Source organism: Oncorhynchus keta, chromosome 19 (genome assembly GCF_023373465.1).
Source record: "Oncorhynchus keta strain PuntledgeMale-10-30-2019 chromosome 19, Oket_V2, whole genome shotgun sequence".
Taxonomy (NCBI): domain Eukaryota; kingdom Metazoa; phylum Chordata; class Actinopteri; order Salmoniformes; family Salmonidae; genus Oncorhynchus; species Oncorhynchus keta.
In genome coordinates, this window is record NC_068439.1 from 1165398 (window position 1) to 1179884 (window position 14487).

General features: G+C 51.0%; 1 protein-coding gene across 1 annotated transcript in view; it reads left to right on the forward strand.

Moving 5' to 3' along the window:
• Positions 1-14487, forward strand: part of LOC118378104 (protein spire homolog 1-like) — a 49478-nt gene that overhangs the window by 18918 nt on the left and 16073 nt on the right. Inside the window, exon 4 of the mRNA XM_052471752.1 lies at positions 6284-6354. Within this exon, the coding sequence (XP_052327712.1) occupies positions 6284-6354 (71 nt within the window). The remainder of the gene's footprint in view (positions 1-6283; positions 6355-14487) is intronic.

Below are 14487 nucleotides of genomic sequence, written 5' to 3' on the forward strand. Positions count from 1 at the left end.
TAGTGGGGCTGGGCCTGTCTAGATACTGTACTAGTGGAGCTGGGCCTGTCTAGATACTGTACTAGTGGGGCTAAATCCTGTCGAGATACTGTACTAGTGGGCTGGGCCTGTCTAGATACTGTACTAGTGGGGCTGGGCCTGTCTAGATACTGTACTAGTGGGGCTGGGCCTGTCAGATACTGTACTAGTGGGGCTGGGCCTGTCTAGATACTGTACTAGTGGGGCTGTCTAGATACTGTACTAGTGGGGGCTGTCTAGATACTGTACTAGTGGGGCTGTCTAGATACTGTACTAGTGGGCCTGTCTAGATACTCAAAATTAGTGGGCCTGTCTAGATACTGTGTACTAGTGCCTACTGATACTAGTGGGCCTGTCTAGATACTGTACTAGTGGGCCTGTCTAGATACTGTACTAGTGGGCCTGTCTAGATACTGTACTGGGCCTGTCTAGATACTGGTACTAGTGGGCCTGTCCAGATACTGTACTAGTGGGCCTGTCTAGATACTGTACTAGTGGGCCTGTCTAGATACTGTACTAGTGGGCCTGTCTAGATACTGTACTAGTGGGGCCTGTCTAGATACTGTATAGTGGGCCTGTCTAGATGCTGTACTAGTGGGCCTGTCTGGGCCTACTGTACTAGTGGCCCATGTCTAGATACTGTACTAGTGGGCCTGTCTAGATACTGTACTAGTGGGCCTGTCAGTACTGTACTAGTGGGCCTGTCTAGGTACTGTGTACTAGGGCCTGTCTAGGTACTGTACTAGTGGGCTGTCTAGGTACTGGGTACTAGTGGGCCTGTCTAGACACTGTACTAGTGGGCCTGTCTATATCTGTACTAGTGGGCCTGTCTAGATACTGTACTAGTGGGCCTGTCTAGATACTGTACTAGTGGGCCTGTCTAGATACTGTACTAGTGGGCACTGTCTAGATACTGTACTAGTGGGCCTGTCTAGATACTGTACTAGTGGGCCTGTCTAGATACTGTACTAGTGGGCCTGTCTAGATATACTGATGGCTATCTGATACTGTACTAGGGCCTGTCTAGATACTGTACTAGTGGGCCTGTCTAGATACTGTACTAGGGGCCTGTCTAGATACTGTACTAGCGGGCCTGTCTAGATACTGTACTAGTGGGCCTGTCTAGATACTGTACTAGTGGGCCTGTCTGAGATACTGTACTAGTGGGCCTGTCTAGATACTGTACTGATGGGCCTGTTGACACGTGCCATGTGGGCCCGTCTAGATACTGTACTAGTGGGCTGTCTGGGATCTGCTGCTAGTGGGCCTGTCTGATACTGTACTAGTGGGCTGTCTAGATACTGTACTAGTGGGCCTGTCTAGATACGCCTAGTGGGCCTGCCCAGATACCGTACTGGTGGGCCTGTCTAGATACTGTACTAGCGGGCCTGGGCCTGTCTAGATACTGTTAGTGGGCCTGGCCTGTCTAGACTACTGTACTAGTGGGCCTGGGCCTGTCTAGATACTGGGCCTGGGGCCTGTCTAGATACTGTAATAGTGGGGCTGGGCCTGTCTAGATACTGTACTAGTGGGCCTGGGCCTGTCTAGATACTGTACTAGTGGGCCTGGGCCTGTCTGAATGCTGTACAGTGGGGCTGAGTCTGTCTAGACACTGTGTACTAGTGGGGCTGAGTCTGTCTAGATACTGTACTAGAGGGCCTGGGCCTGTCCTAGATACTGTACTAGTGGGAGGCTGTCTAGATACTGTACTAGTGGGGCTGTCTAGATTACTGTAATTATGGGGCTGTCTAGATACTGTACTAGTGGGCCTGTCTAGATACTGTACTAGTGGGCCTGTCTAGATACATGCTAAAATGTGGCTGTCTGAGATACTGTACTAGTGGGCCTGTCTAGATACTGTACCAGTAAGTTCAGATACTGTACTAGTGGACTTATCCCGATACTGTACTAGTGGAGATGGGCCTGTAGATACTGTACTAGTGGCCTGGGCCTGTAGACACTGTACTAGTGGGGCCTGTCTGAATGCTGTACTAGTGGAGCTGAGCCTGTCTAGATACTGCTAGTGGGGCCTGGGCCTGTCTAGATACTGTACTAGGGCTGGGCCTGTCTAGATACTGTGTCTAGACACTGTACTAGTGGGGCTGAGTCTGTCTAGATACTGTACTAGTGGGGCTGAGTCTGTCTAGATAATGTACTAGATGGGGCTGTACTAGTGGAGCTGTGGGCCTGTCTAGATACTGTACTAGTGGGGCTGGGCCTGTCTAGATACTGTACTAGTGGGCCTGTCTAGGTGCCAATTATCTAGATACTGTACTAGTGGGCCTGTCTCAGATACTGTACTAGTGGGCCTAGATACTGTACTGTCTAGTGGGTGCTGGGCTGTACTAGTGGAGTTGAGCCAGTCTACTGTACTAGTGGGGCTGGGCCTGTCTAGATACTGTACTAGTGGGCTGGGCTGTCTAGAATACTGTACTAGTGGGCTTGGGCCTATCTAGTGGGGGGCTGAGTCTGTCTAGATACTGTACTAGTGGGGCTGTCTGACTACTGTACTAGTGGGTGGAGCTGGGCTGTCTAGATACTGTACTAGTGGGCCTGTCTAGATACTGTACTAGTGGGGCCCAGTCTAGATACTGTACTAGTGGGCCCTGTCTAGATACTGTACTAGTGGGGCTGGGCCTGTCTAGATACTGTACTAGTGGGCCTGTCTAGATACTGTGGGCCTGTCCTACTAGTGGGCCTGTCTAGATACTGTACTAGTGGGCCTGTCTAGATACTGTACTAGTGGGGCCCTGTCTAGATACTGTACTAGTGGGGCTGGGCCTGTCTAGACACTGTCTGGGCCTTCCAGTTTCTGCTAGATACTGTACTAGTGGGCCTGTACTGTACTAGTGGGGCTGTCTCATACTGTACTAGTGGGCTAGATACTGTACTGTCTAGATACTGTACTAGTGGGCCTGTCTAGATACTGTACTAGTGGGCTGTCTAGATACTGTACTAGTGGGGGCTACTAGTGGGCCTGTCCTGTCTAGATACTGTACTAGTGGGCCCTGTCTAGATACTGTACTAGTGGGCCTGTCTAGATACTGTACTAGTGGGCCTGTCTAGATACTGTACTAGTGGGCCTGTCTAGATACTGTACTAGTGGGCCTGGTCTGAGACACTGTACTAGTGGGGCCATGTCTGTCTAGATACTGTACTAGTGGGCCTGTCTAGATACTGTACTAGTGGGCCTGTCTAGATACTGTACTAGTGGGCCTGTCTAGATACTGTACTAGTGGGCCTGTCTAGATACTGTACTAGTGGGCCTGTCTAGATACTGTACTAGTGGGGCTAGTGGGCCTGTGTCTAGATACTGTACTAGTGGGCCCTGTCTAGATACTGTACTAGTGGGCCTGGGCCAGTGATACTCTAGTGGGCCTGTCTAGATACTGTACTAGTGGGCCTGGGCCTGTAGATAGACTACTGTACTGTAGTGGGCCTGGGCCTGTCTAGATACTGTACTAGTGGAGCTGGGCCCTGTCTAGATACTGTACTAGTGGGGCTGGGCCAGTCTAGATACTGTACTAGTGGGGCTGGGCCTGTCTAGATACTGTACTAGTGGGGGGCCTGTCTAGATACTGTACTAGTGGGAGCTGGGCCAGTCTAGATACTGTACTAGTGGGCCTGGGCCTGTCTAGATACTGTACTAGTGGGGCTGGGCCTGTCTAGATACTGTACTAGTGGGGCTGGGCCTGTCTAGATACTGTACTAGTGGGCCTGTCTGGAGCCTGTCTAGATGGGCCTACTGTACTAGTGGGGCTGGGCCTGTCTAGATACTGTACTAGTGGGGCCTGGACCTGTCTAGATACTGTACACTGAGTGGGCCTGAGCCTGTCTGGATACTGTACTAGTGGGCCTGGGCCTGTCTAGATACTGTACTAGTGGGCCTGTCTAGACCTGTCTAGATCTGTCTACTGTACTAGTGGGCCTGGGCCTGTACTAGATGTACTAGGGGCTGTGTCTAGATACTGTACTAGCGGGCCTGGGCCTGTCTAGATACTGTACTAGTGGGCCTGGGCCTGTCTAGATACTGTACTAGTGGGCTGGGCCTGTCTAGATACTGTACTAGTGGGGCTGAGTCTGTCTAGACACTGTACTAGTGGGGCTGAGTCTGTCTAGATACTGTACTAGATACTGGGCTGGGCCTGTCTAGATACTGTACTAGTGGGGGGCTGTCTAGATACTGTACTAGTGGGGCTGTCTAGATACTGTACTAGTCCTGTCTAGACACTGTACTAGTGGGGCTGAGTCTGTCTAGATACTGTACTAGTGGGCCTGTCTGATACTGTACTAGTGGGGCTGTCTAGATACTGTACTAGTGGGGCTGGGCCTGTCTAGATACTGTACTAGTGGGGCTGGGCCTGTCTAGATACTGTACTAGTGGGCCTGGGCCTGTCTAGATACTGTACTAGTGGGGCTGGGCCTGTCTAGATACTGTACTAGTGGGCCTGGGCCTGTCTAGATACTGTACTAGTGGGCCTGGGCCTGTCTAGATACTGTACTAGTGGGCCTGTCTAGATACTGTACTAGTGGGCCTGTCTAGATACTGTACTAGTGGGCCTGTCTAGATACTGTACTAGTGGGCCTGTCTAGATACTGTACTGCAAGTGGGCCTGTCTGTCTAGATACTGTACTAGTGGGCTGGGCTGTCTAGATACTGTACTAGTGGGCTGAGCCTGTCTAGATACTGTACTAGTGGGCCTGTCTAGATACTGTACTAGTGGGCCTGGGCCTGTCTAGATACTGTACTAGTGGGCTGTCTAGATACTGTAGTCTAGATACTGTACTAGTGGGCCTGTCTAGATTTGGGGGCCTGTCTAGATGCTGTACTAGTGGGCCTGTCTAGATACTGTACTAGTGGGCCTGTCTAGATACTGTACTAGTGGGCCTGTCTAGATGCTGTACTAGTGGGCCTGTCTAGATACTGTACTAGAGGGCTGGGCCTGTCTAGATACTGTACTAGTGGGGCTGGGCCTGTCTAGATACTGTACTAGTGGGGCTGGGCCTGTCTAGATACTGTACTAGTGGGGCTGGATACTGTACTGTCAGTGGGCCTCATACTGTACTAGTGGGGCTGTCTAGATACTGTACTAGTGGGCCTGTCTAGATACTGTACTAGTGGGCCTGTCTAGATACTGTACTAGTGGGCCTGTCTAGATACTGTACTAGTGGGCCTGTCTAGATACTGTACTAGTGGGCCTGTCTAGATACTGTACTAGCGGGCCTGTCTAGATACTGTACTAGCGGGGCTGGGCCTGTCTAGATACTGTACTAGCGGGGCTGGGCCTGTCTAGACACTGTACTAGTGGGGCTGAGCCTGTCTAGACACTGTACTAGTGGGGCTGGGCCTGTCTAGACACTGTACTAGTGGGGCTGAGCCTGTCTAGACACTGTACTAGTGGGGCTGAGCCTGTCTAGACACTGTACTAGTGGGGCTGAGCCTGTCTAGACACTGTACTAGTGGGGCTGAGCCTGTCTAGACACTGTACTAGTGGGGCTGAGCCTGTCTAGACACTGTACTAGTGGGGCTGAGCCTGTCTAGACACTGTACTAGTGGGGCTGAGTCTGTCTAGACACTGTACTAGCGGGGCTGGGTCTGTCTAGACACTGTACTAGTGGGGCTGAGCCTGTCTAGACACTGTACTAGTGGGGCTGAGCCTGTCTAGACACTGTACTAGTGGGGCTGAGCCTGTCTAGACACTGTACTAGTGGGGCTGAGCCTGTCTAGACACTGTACTAGTGGGGCTGAGCCTGTCTAGACACTGTACTAGTGGGGCTGAGTCTGTCTAGACACTGTACTAGTGGGGCTGAGTCTGTCTAGACACTGTACTAGTGGGGCTGAGTCTGTCTAGACACTGTACTAGTGGGGCTGAGTCTGTCTAGATACTGTACTAGTGGGGCTGGGCCTGTCTAGATACTGTACTAGTGGGGCTGGGCCTGTCTAGATACTGTACTAGCGGGGCTGGGCCTGTCTAGATACTGTACTAGCGGGGCTGGGCCTGTCTAGATACTGTACTAGCGGGGCTGGGCCTGTCTAGATACTGTACTAGCGGGGCTGGGCCTGTCTAGATACTGTACTAGCGGGGCTGGGCCTGTCTAGACACTGTACCAGCGGGGCTGGGCCTGTCTAGACACTGTACCAGCGGGGCTGGGCCTGTCTAGACACTGTACCAGCGGGGCTGGGCCTGTGTAGACACTGTACCAGCGGGGCTGGGCCTGTGTAGATACTCTGCCAGGACTAAACCGTTCTCCTCCTCTCCTGTAGCTGTGTTTCTCCTGTCGGACTAAAAGGTTCTCCTTCTTCAACCGGTCCTACACCTGCCAATTCTGCAAAAGGTACATTTATAGTACAGTGTTTATAGTACAGTACATTTTCCAATCGTTCAGTTCTGAACAGAATGTAATTGTTTTTGGTTCCGACCTGCAAAATAAAGTTCTGAACCGATTTGTTTACTTTCTCTTCTGTTTTATGCCTCTGAAATGATTCATTTTTTTATTCATTAGCTTGACATTAAATTACTTCACCAATCAGTGCAGATAGAGCAGCTTGCTATAGTTGTTTTGGTCTATGCATATTTATATGTACATATTCTTATTAATTCCTTTACATGTGTGTGTGTGTGTGTGTGTGTGTGTGTGTGTGTGTGTGTGTGTAAAGTAGTTGTGAAATTGTTAGATTACTTGTTGGTTATTACTACATTGTCGGAACTAGAAGCACATGCATTTCGCTACACTCGCATTAACATCTGCTAAACATGTGTGTGACCAATAACATTTGATTTTGCAGATAGTGCATGGATACTCTATAGTTAGGTTAGTTAGTAGGCTATAGTTATTTACATGTGCAATGGACAGACAAGTGTAAGGCGTGAGATGCAACTGAAATTTTGTTGGTGTGAGAGAGCGAAAGAGGTAAGGAGGAGGCGTGACTTGAAATGCTGGGAATCTTGTTATGACATGCATTCTCTGCCCACAGAATTAAACGGAGGAGCGGCTTCCATTTTTTTATTATTTATTTCACCTTTTATTTAACCAGTCGGCCAGTTGAGAGCAAGTTCTCATTTACAACTGTGAACTGGCCAAGATAAAGCAAAGCAGTGCGACACAGTTAAAGTTCCTCTATGGAGAAGCTTTTGTAGTAAGGGCTTTACTTAGGCGCCTTGTGTTTTTTGTGGGATGCCAGGGGGGGAAAAAATGTCCTGAAGGTAAATTAATGTTATTAACTGGTTCCCGTGCTTTTAAAACAACTGTTCTGTTCCGGAGCAGTATAGATCACTTTCGTTCCTGGTTCTCTTTCTGTTCCTCAAAACTGTAAAAGAACAACATTTTGGTTCTGTTCCCCGAACCTCTGATGTGTGTTGTATTTTACTAAAGTAAATTTCACCCAAAAACAATCTGATCATAGTGGCAGTATTTCTGTATTTTTAAAGTTATAGATTGCTGACATGACAGCCCGTTTGGTACTATATCAACAATGGACCAAAGATACCAAAAGTAGAGTTTGTGGAATTTTTTGTTCAAAGACGTGCTTCAGAATTTGTGACTACGAAGTATTTTTCAAACCTCCCGCTTTGGGCTGGATGTAGCAACGTATAGTTCATACGTGCAGAATTACTGTCTAACCTCACGAAATCTCTAGTTTGAAGTGACTGTTTTTCTGGGAGCTGTGCTGCACCATATTTCCTACATTTTCCCCCACATAGGCCAGCCCTCTTAGGAATTCGAGTTCTAGCCAATGAGCTTCAGCCCTTCACCATTTTGAGTGACAGCTAGCAAGATGCCCACGCACACACAGCAGAACAATGACGTATCTGTACGCGTGTGTGTGTGTGACGTACTACTCAATTTTCGTTGACCACTTTTGGCACTTAAACACTTCAGGACAACTGGCGAAAGAGTATACAAAAGTACTGGAAAATCTGTTAACATTAATCAGAATGAATGAGACTTGTTGTGTGACTGAATATTTCTCTCTCTCTCTCCAGGCCTGTGTGCTCTCAGTGCTGTAAAAAGGTGAGCCTAAGTCCTCCTCGTCCACCCATTGACCACACTTGCCCTTTAATTGTTGACAGATTAGATGTTCAGATCCTCTATATATCTGACCCTCCTGACTCTGTCCCGTTGTTTCCAGGAGAGACTTCCTCCCTCCTGACTCTGTCCTGTTGTTTCCAGGAGAGACTTCCTCCCTCCTGACTCTGTCCTGTTGTTTCCAGGAGAGACTTCCTCCCTCCTGACTCTGTCCTGTTGTTTCCAGGAGAGACTTCCTTCCTCCTGACTCTGTCCTGTTGTTTCCAGGAGAGACTTCCTTCCTCCTGACTCTGTCCTGTTGTTTCCAGGAGAGACTTCCTTCCTCCTGACTCTGTCCCGTTGTTTCCAGGAGAGACTTCCTCCTCCCAGTGACTCTGTCCCGTTGTTTCCAGGAGAGACTTCCTTCCTCCTGACTCTGTCCAGTTGTTTCCAGGAGAGACTTCCTCCTCCTGACTCTGTCCAGTTGTTTCCAGGAGAGACTTCCTTCCTCCTCACTCTGTCCCGTTGTTTCCAGGAGAGACTTCCTTCCTCCTCACTCTGTCCCGTTGTTTCCAGGAGAGACTTCCTTCCTCCTCACTCTGTCCCGCTGTTTCCAGGAGACTTCCTTCCTCCTGACTCTGTCCCGTTGTTTCCAGGAGAGACTTCCTTCCTCCCGTGACTCTGTCCCGTTGTTTCCAGGAGAGACTTCCTTCCTCCTGACTCTGTCCCGTTGTTTTCAGGAGACTTCCTTCCTCCTGACTCTGTCCTGTTGTTTCCAGGAGAGACTTCCTTCCTCCTGACTCTGTCCCGTTGTTTCCAGGAGAGACTTTCCAGGAGAGACTTCCTTCCTCCTGACTCTGTCCCGTTGTTTCCAGGAGAGACTTCCTTCCTCCTGACTCTGTCCCGTTGTTTCAGGAGACTTCCTTCCTCCTGACTCTGTCCCGTTGTTTCCAGGAGAGACTTCCTTCCTCCTGACTCTGTCCCGTTGTTTCCAGGAGAGACTTCCTTCCTCCTGACTCTGTCCCGTTGTTTCCAGGAGAGACTTCCTTCCTCCTGACTCTGTCCCGTTGTTTCCAGGAGAGACTTCCTTCCTCCTCACTCTGTCCCGTTGTTTCCAGGAGAGACTTCCTTCCTCCTGACTCTGTCCCGTTGTTTCCAGGAGAGACTTCCTTCCTCTCACTCTGTCCCGTTGTTTCCAGGAGAGACTTCCTTCCTCCTCACTCTGTCCCGTTGTTTCCAGGAGAGACTTCCTTCCTCCTCACTCTGTCCCGTTGTTTCCAGGAGAGACTTCTTCCTCCTCACTCTGTCCCGTTGTTTCCAGGAGAGACTTCCTTCCTCCTCACTCTGTCCCGTTGTTTCCAGGAGAGACTTCCTTCCTCCTGACTCTGTCCCGTTGTTTCCAGGAGAGACTTCCTTCCTCCTGACTCTGTCCCGTTGTTTCCAGGAGAGACTTCCTTCCTCCTGACTCTGTCCCGTTGTTTCCAGGAGACTTCCTTCCTCCTGACTCTGTCCCGTTGTTTCCAGGAGACTTCCTTCCTCCTGACTCTGTCCCGTTGTTTCCAGGAGAGACTTCCTTCCTCCTGACTCTGTCCCGTTGTTTCCAGGAGAGACTTCTTCCTCCTGACTCTGTCCCGTTGTTTCAGAGAGACTTCCTTCCTCCTGACTCTGTCCCGTTGTTTCCAGGAGAGACTTCCTTCCTCCTGACTCTGTCCCGTTGTTTCCAGGAGAGACTTCCTTCCTCCTGACTCTGTCCCGTTGTTTCCAGGAGAGACTTCCTTCCTCCTGACTCTGTCCCGTTGTTTCCAGGAGAGACTTCCTTCCTCCTGACTCTGTCCCAGGAGTTGTTTCCAGGAGAGACTTCCTTCCTCCTGACTCTGTCCCGTTGTTTCCAGGAGAGACTTCCTTCCTCCCTGACTCTGTCCCGTTGTTTCCAGGAGAGACTTCCTTCCTCCTGACTCTGTCCCGTTGTTTCCAGGAGAGACTTCCTTCCTCCTGACTCTGTCCCGTTGTTTCCAGGAGAGACTTCCTTCCTCCTGACTCTGTCCCGTTGTTTCCAGGAGACTTCCTTCCTCCTGACTCTGTCCCGTTGTTTCAGGAGAGACTTCCTTCCTCCTGACTCTGTCCTGTTGTTTTCAGGAGAGACTTCCTTCTCCTGACTCTGTCCTGTTGTTTCCAGGAGAGACTTCTTCCTCCTGACTCTGTCCCGTTGTTTCAGGAGAGACTTCTTCCTCCTGACTTCTGTCCTCCGTTGCTCCAGGAGAGACTTCCTTCCTCCTGACTCTGTCCCGTTGTTTCCAGGAGAGACTTCTCCTCCTGACTCTGTCCCCGCTTGTTTCCAGGAGAGACTTCCTTCCTCCTGACTCTGTCCCGTTGTTTCCAGGAGAGACTTCCCTTCCTCCTGACTCTGTCCTTGTTTCCAGGAGAGACTTCTTCCTCCTGACTCTGTCCCGTTGTTTCCAGGAGAGACTTCCTTCCTCCTGACTCTGTCCCGTTGTTTCCAGGAGAGACTTCCTTCCTCCTGACTCTGTCCCGTTGTTTCCAGGAGAGACTTCCTTCCTCCTGACTCTGTCCCGTTGTTTCCAGGAGAGACTTCCTTCCTCCTGACTCTGTCCCGTTGTTTCCAGGAGAGACTTCCTTCCTCCTGACTCTGTCCCGTTGTTTCCAGGAGAGACTTCCTTCCTCCTGACTCTGTCCCGTTGTTTCCAGGAGAGACTTCCTTCCTCCTGACTCTGTCCCGTTGTTTCCAGGAGAGACTTCCTTCCTCCTGACTCTGTCCCGTTGTTTCCAGGAGAGACTTCCTTCCTCCTGACTCTGTCCCGTTGTTTCCAGGAGAGACTTCCTTCCTCCTGACTCTGTCCCGTTGTTTCCAGGAGAGACTTCCTTCCTCCTGACTCTGTCCCGTTGTTTCCAGGAGAGACTTCCTTCCTCCTGACTCTGTCCCGTTGTTTCCAGGAGAGACTTCCTTCCTCCTGACTCTGTCCCGTTGTTTCCAGGAGAGACTTCCTTCCTCCTGACTCTGTCCCGTTGTTTCCAGGAGAGACTTCCTTCCTCCTGACTCTGTCCCGTTGTTTCCAGGAGAGACTTCCTTCCTCCTGACTCTGTCCCGTTGTTTCCAGGAGAGACTTCCTTCCTCCTGACTCTGTCCCGTTGTTTCCAGGAGAGACTTCCTTCCTCCTGACTCTGTCCCGTTGTTTCCAGGAGAGACTTCCTCCTGACTCTGTCCCGTTGTTTCCAGGAGAGACTTCCTTCCTCCTGACTCTGTCCCGTTGTTTCCAGGAGAGACTTCCTTCCTCCTGACTCTGTCCCGTTGTTTCCAGGAGAGACTTCCCTCCTGACTCTGTCCCGTTGTTTCCAGGAGACTTCCTCCTGACTCTGTCCCGTTGTTTCCAGGAGAGACTTCCTCCTCCTGACTCTGTCCCGTTGTTTCCAGGAGAGACTTCCTTCCTCCTGACTCTGTCCCGTTGTTTCCAGGAGAGACTTCCTCCTGACTCTGTCCCGTTGTTTCCAGGAGAGACTTCCTTCCTCCTGACTCTGTCCCGTTGTTTCCAGGAGAGACTTCCTTCCTCCTGACTCTGTCCCGTTGTTTCCAGGAGAGACTTCCTTCCTCCTGACTCTGTCCCGTTGTTTCCAGGAGAGACTTCCTTCCTCCTGACTCTGTCCCGTTGTTTCCAGGAGAGACTTCCTTCCTCCTGACTCTGTCCTGTTGTTTCCAGGAGAGACTTCCTTCCTCCTGACTCTGTCCTGTTGTTTCCAGGAGAGACTTCCTTCCTCCTGACTCTGTCCCGTTGTTTCCAGGAGAGACTTCCTTCCTCCTGACTCTGTCCCGTTGTTTCCAGGAGAGACTTCCTTCCTCCTGACTCTGTCCTGTTGTTTCCAGGAGAGACTTCCTTCCTCCTGACTCTGTCCTGTTGTTTCCAGGAGAGACTTCCTTCCTCCTGACTCTGTCCCGTTGTTTCCAGGAGAGACTTCCTCCCTCCTGACTCTGTCCCGTTGTTTCCAGGAGAGACTTCCTTCCTCCTGACTCTGTCCCGTTGTTTCCAGGAGAGACTTCCTTCCTCCTGACTCTGTCCTGTTGTTTCCAGGAGAGACTTCCTCCCTCCTGACTCTGTCCCGTTGTTTCCAGGAGAGACTTCCTTCCTCCTGACTCTGTCCCGTTGTTTCCAGGAGAGACTTCCTTCCTCCTGACTCTGTCCCGTTGTTTCCAGGAGAGACTTCCTTCCTCCTGACTCTGTCCTGTTGTTTCCAGGAGAGACTTCCTTCCTCCTGACTCTGTCCTGTTGTTTCCAGGAGAGACTTCCTTCCTCCTGACTCTGTCCCGTTGTTTCCTTGAGAGACTTCCTCCTGACTCTGTCCCGTTGTTTCCAGGAGAGACTTCCTCCTGACTCTGTCCCGTTGTTTCCAGGAGAGACTTCCTTCCTCCTGACTCTGTCCTGTTGTTTCCAGGAGAGACTTCCTTCCTCCTGACTCTGTCCCGTTGTTTCCAGGAGAGACTTCCTTCCTCCGGACTCTGTCCCGTTGTTTCCAGGAGAGACTTCCTCCTGACTCTGTCCCGTTGTTTCCAGGAGAGACTTCCTCCTGACTCTGTCCTGTTGTTTCCAGGAGAGACTTCCTCCCTCCTGACTCTGTCCCGTTGTTTCCAGGAGAGACTTCCTTCCTCCTGACTCTGTCCCGTTGTTTCCAGGAGAGACTTCCTCCCTCCTGACTCTGTCCTGTTGTTTCCAGGAGAGACTTCCTTCCTCCTGACTCTGTCCCGTTGTTTCCAGGAGAGACTTCCTTCCTCCTGACTCTGTCCCGTTGTTTCCAGGAGAGACTTCCTTCCTCCTGACTCTGTCCCGTTGTTTCCAGGAGAGACTTCCTTCCTCCTGACTCTGTCCCGTTGTTTCCAGGAGAGACTTCCTCCCTCCTGACTCTGTCCTGTTGTTTCCAGGAGAGACTTCCTTCCTCCTGACTCTGTCCCGTTGTTTCCAGGAGAGACTTCCTTCCTCCTGACTCTGTCCCGTTGTTTCCAGGAGAGACTTCCTTCCTCCTGACTCTGTCCCGTTGTTTCCAGGAGAGACTTCCTTCCTCCTGACTCTGTCCTGTTGTTTCCAGGAGAGACTTCCTTCCTCCGGACTCTGTCCTGTTGTTTCCAGGAGAGACTTCCTTCCTCCTGACTCTGTCCCGTTGTTTCCAGGAGAGACTTCCTCCCTCCTGACTCTGTCCCGTTGTTTCCAGGAGAGACTTCCTTCCTCCTGACTCTGTCCCGTTGTTTCCAGGAGAGACTTCCTTCCTCCTGACTCTGTCCCGTTGTTTCCAGGAGAGACTTCCTCCCTCCTGACTCTGTCCCGTTGTTTCCAGGAGAGACTTCCTCCTGACTCTGTCCCGTTGTTTCCAGGAGAGACTTCCTCCTGACTCTGTCCTGTTGTTTCCAGGAGAGACTCCTTCCTCCTGACTCTGTCCTGTTGTTTCCAGGAGAGACTTCCTTCCTCCTGACTCTGTCCTGTTGTTTCCAGGAGAGACTTCCTTCCTCCTGACTCTGTCCCGTTGTTTCCAGGAGAGACTTCCTCCTGACTCTGTCCCGTTGTTTCCAGGAGAGACTTCCTCCTGACTCTGTCCCGTTGTTTCCAGGAGAGACTTCCTTCCTCCTGACTCTGTCCTGTTGTTTCCAGGAGAGACTTCCTTCCTCCTGACTCTGTCCTGTTGTTTCCAGGAGAGACTTCCTTCCTCCTGACTCTGTCCCGTTGTTTCCAGGAGAGACTTCCTTCCTCCTGACTCTGTCCCGTTGTTTCCAGGAGAGACTTCCTTCCTCCTGACTCTGTCCTGTTGTTTCCAGGAGAGACTTCCTCCTGACTCTGTCCCGTTGTTTCCAGGAGAGACTTCCTCCCTCCTGACTCTGTCCTGTTGTTTCCAGGAGAGACTTCCTTCCTCCTGACTCTGTCCCGTTGTTTCCAGGAGAGACTTCCTTCCTCCTGACTCTGTCCCGTTGTTTCCAGGAGAGACTTCCTTCCTCCTGACTCTGTCCCGTTGTTTCCAGGAGAGACTTCCTTCCTCCTGACTCTGTCCTGTTGTTTCCAGGAGAGACTTCCTTCCTCCGGACTCTGTCCTGTTGTTTCCAGGAGAGACTTCCTCTCCTGACTCTGTCCTGTTGTTTCCAGGAGACTTCTTCCTCCTGACTCTGTCCTGTTGTTTCCAGGAGAGACTTCCTCCCTCCTGACTCTGTCCCGTTGTTTCCAGGAGAGACTTCCTCCTCCTGACTCTGTCCTGTTGTTTCCAGGAGAGACTTCCTTCCTCCTGACTCTGTCCTGTTGTTTCCAGGAGAGACTTCCTCCTCCTGACTCTGTCCTGTTGTTTCCAGGAGAGACTTCCTTCCTCCTGACTCTGTCCCGTTGTTTCCAGGAGAGACTTCCTCTCCTGACTCTGTCCCGTTGTTTCCAGGAGAGACTTCCTTCCTCCTGACTCTGTCCCGTTGTTTCCAGGAGAGAC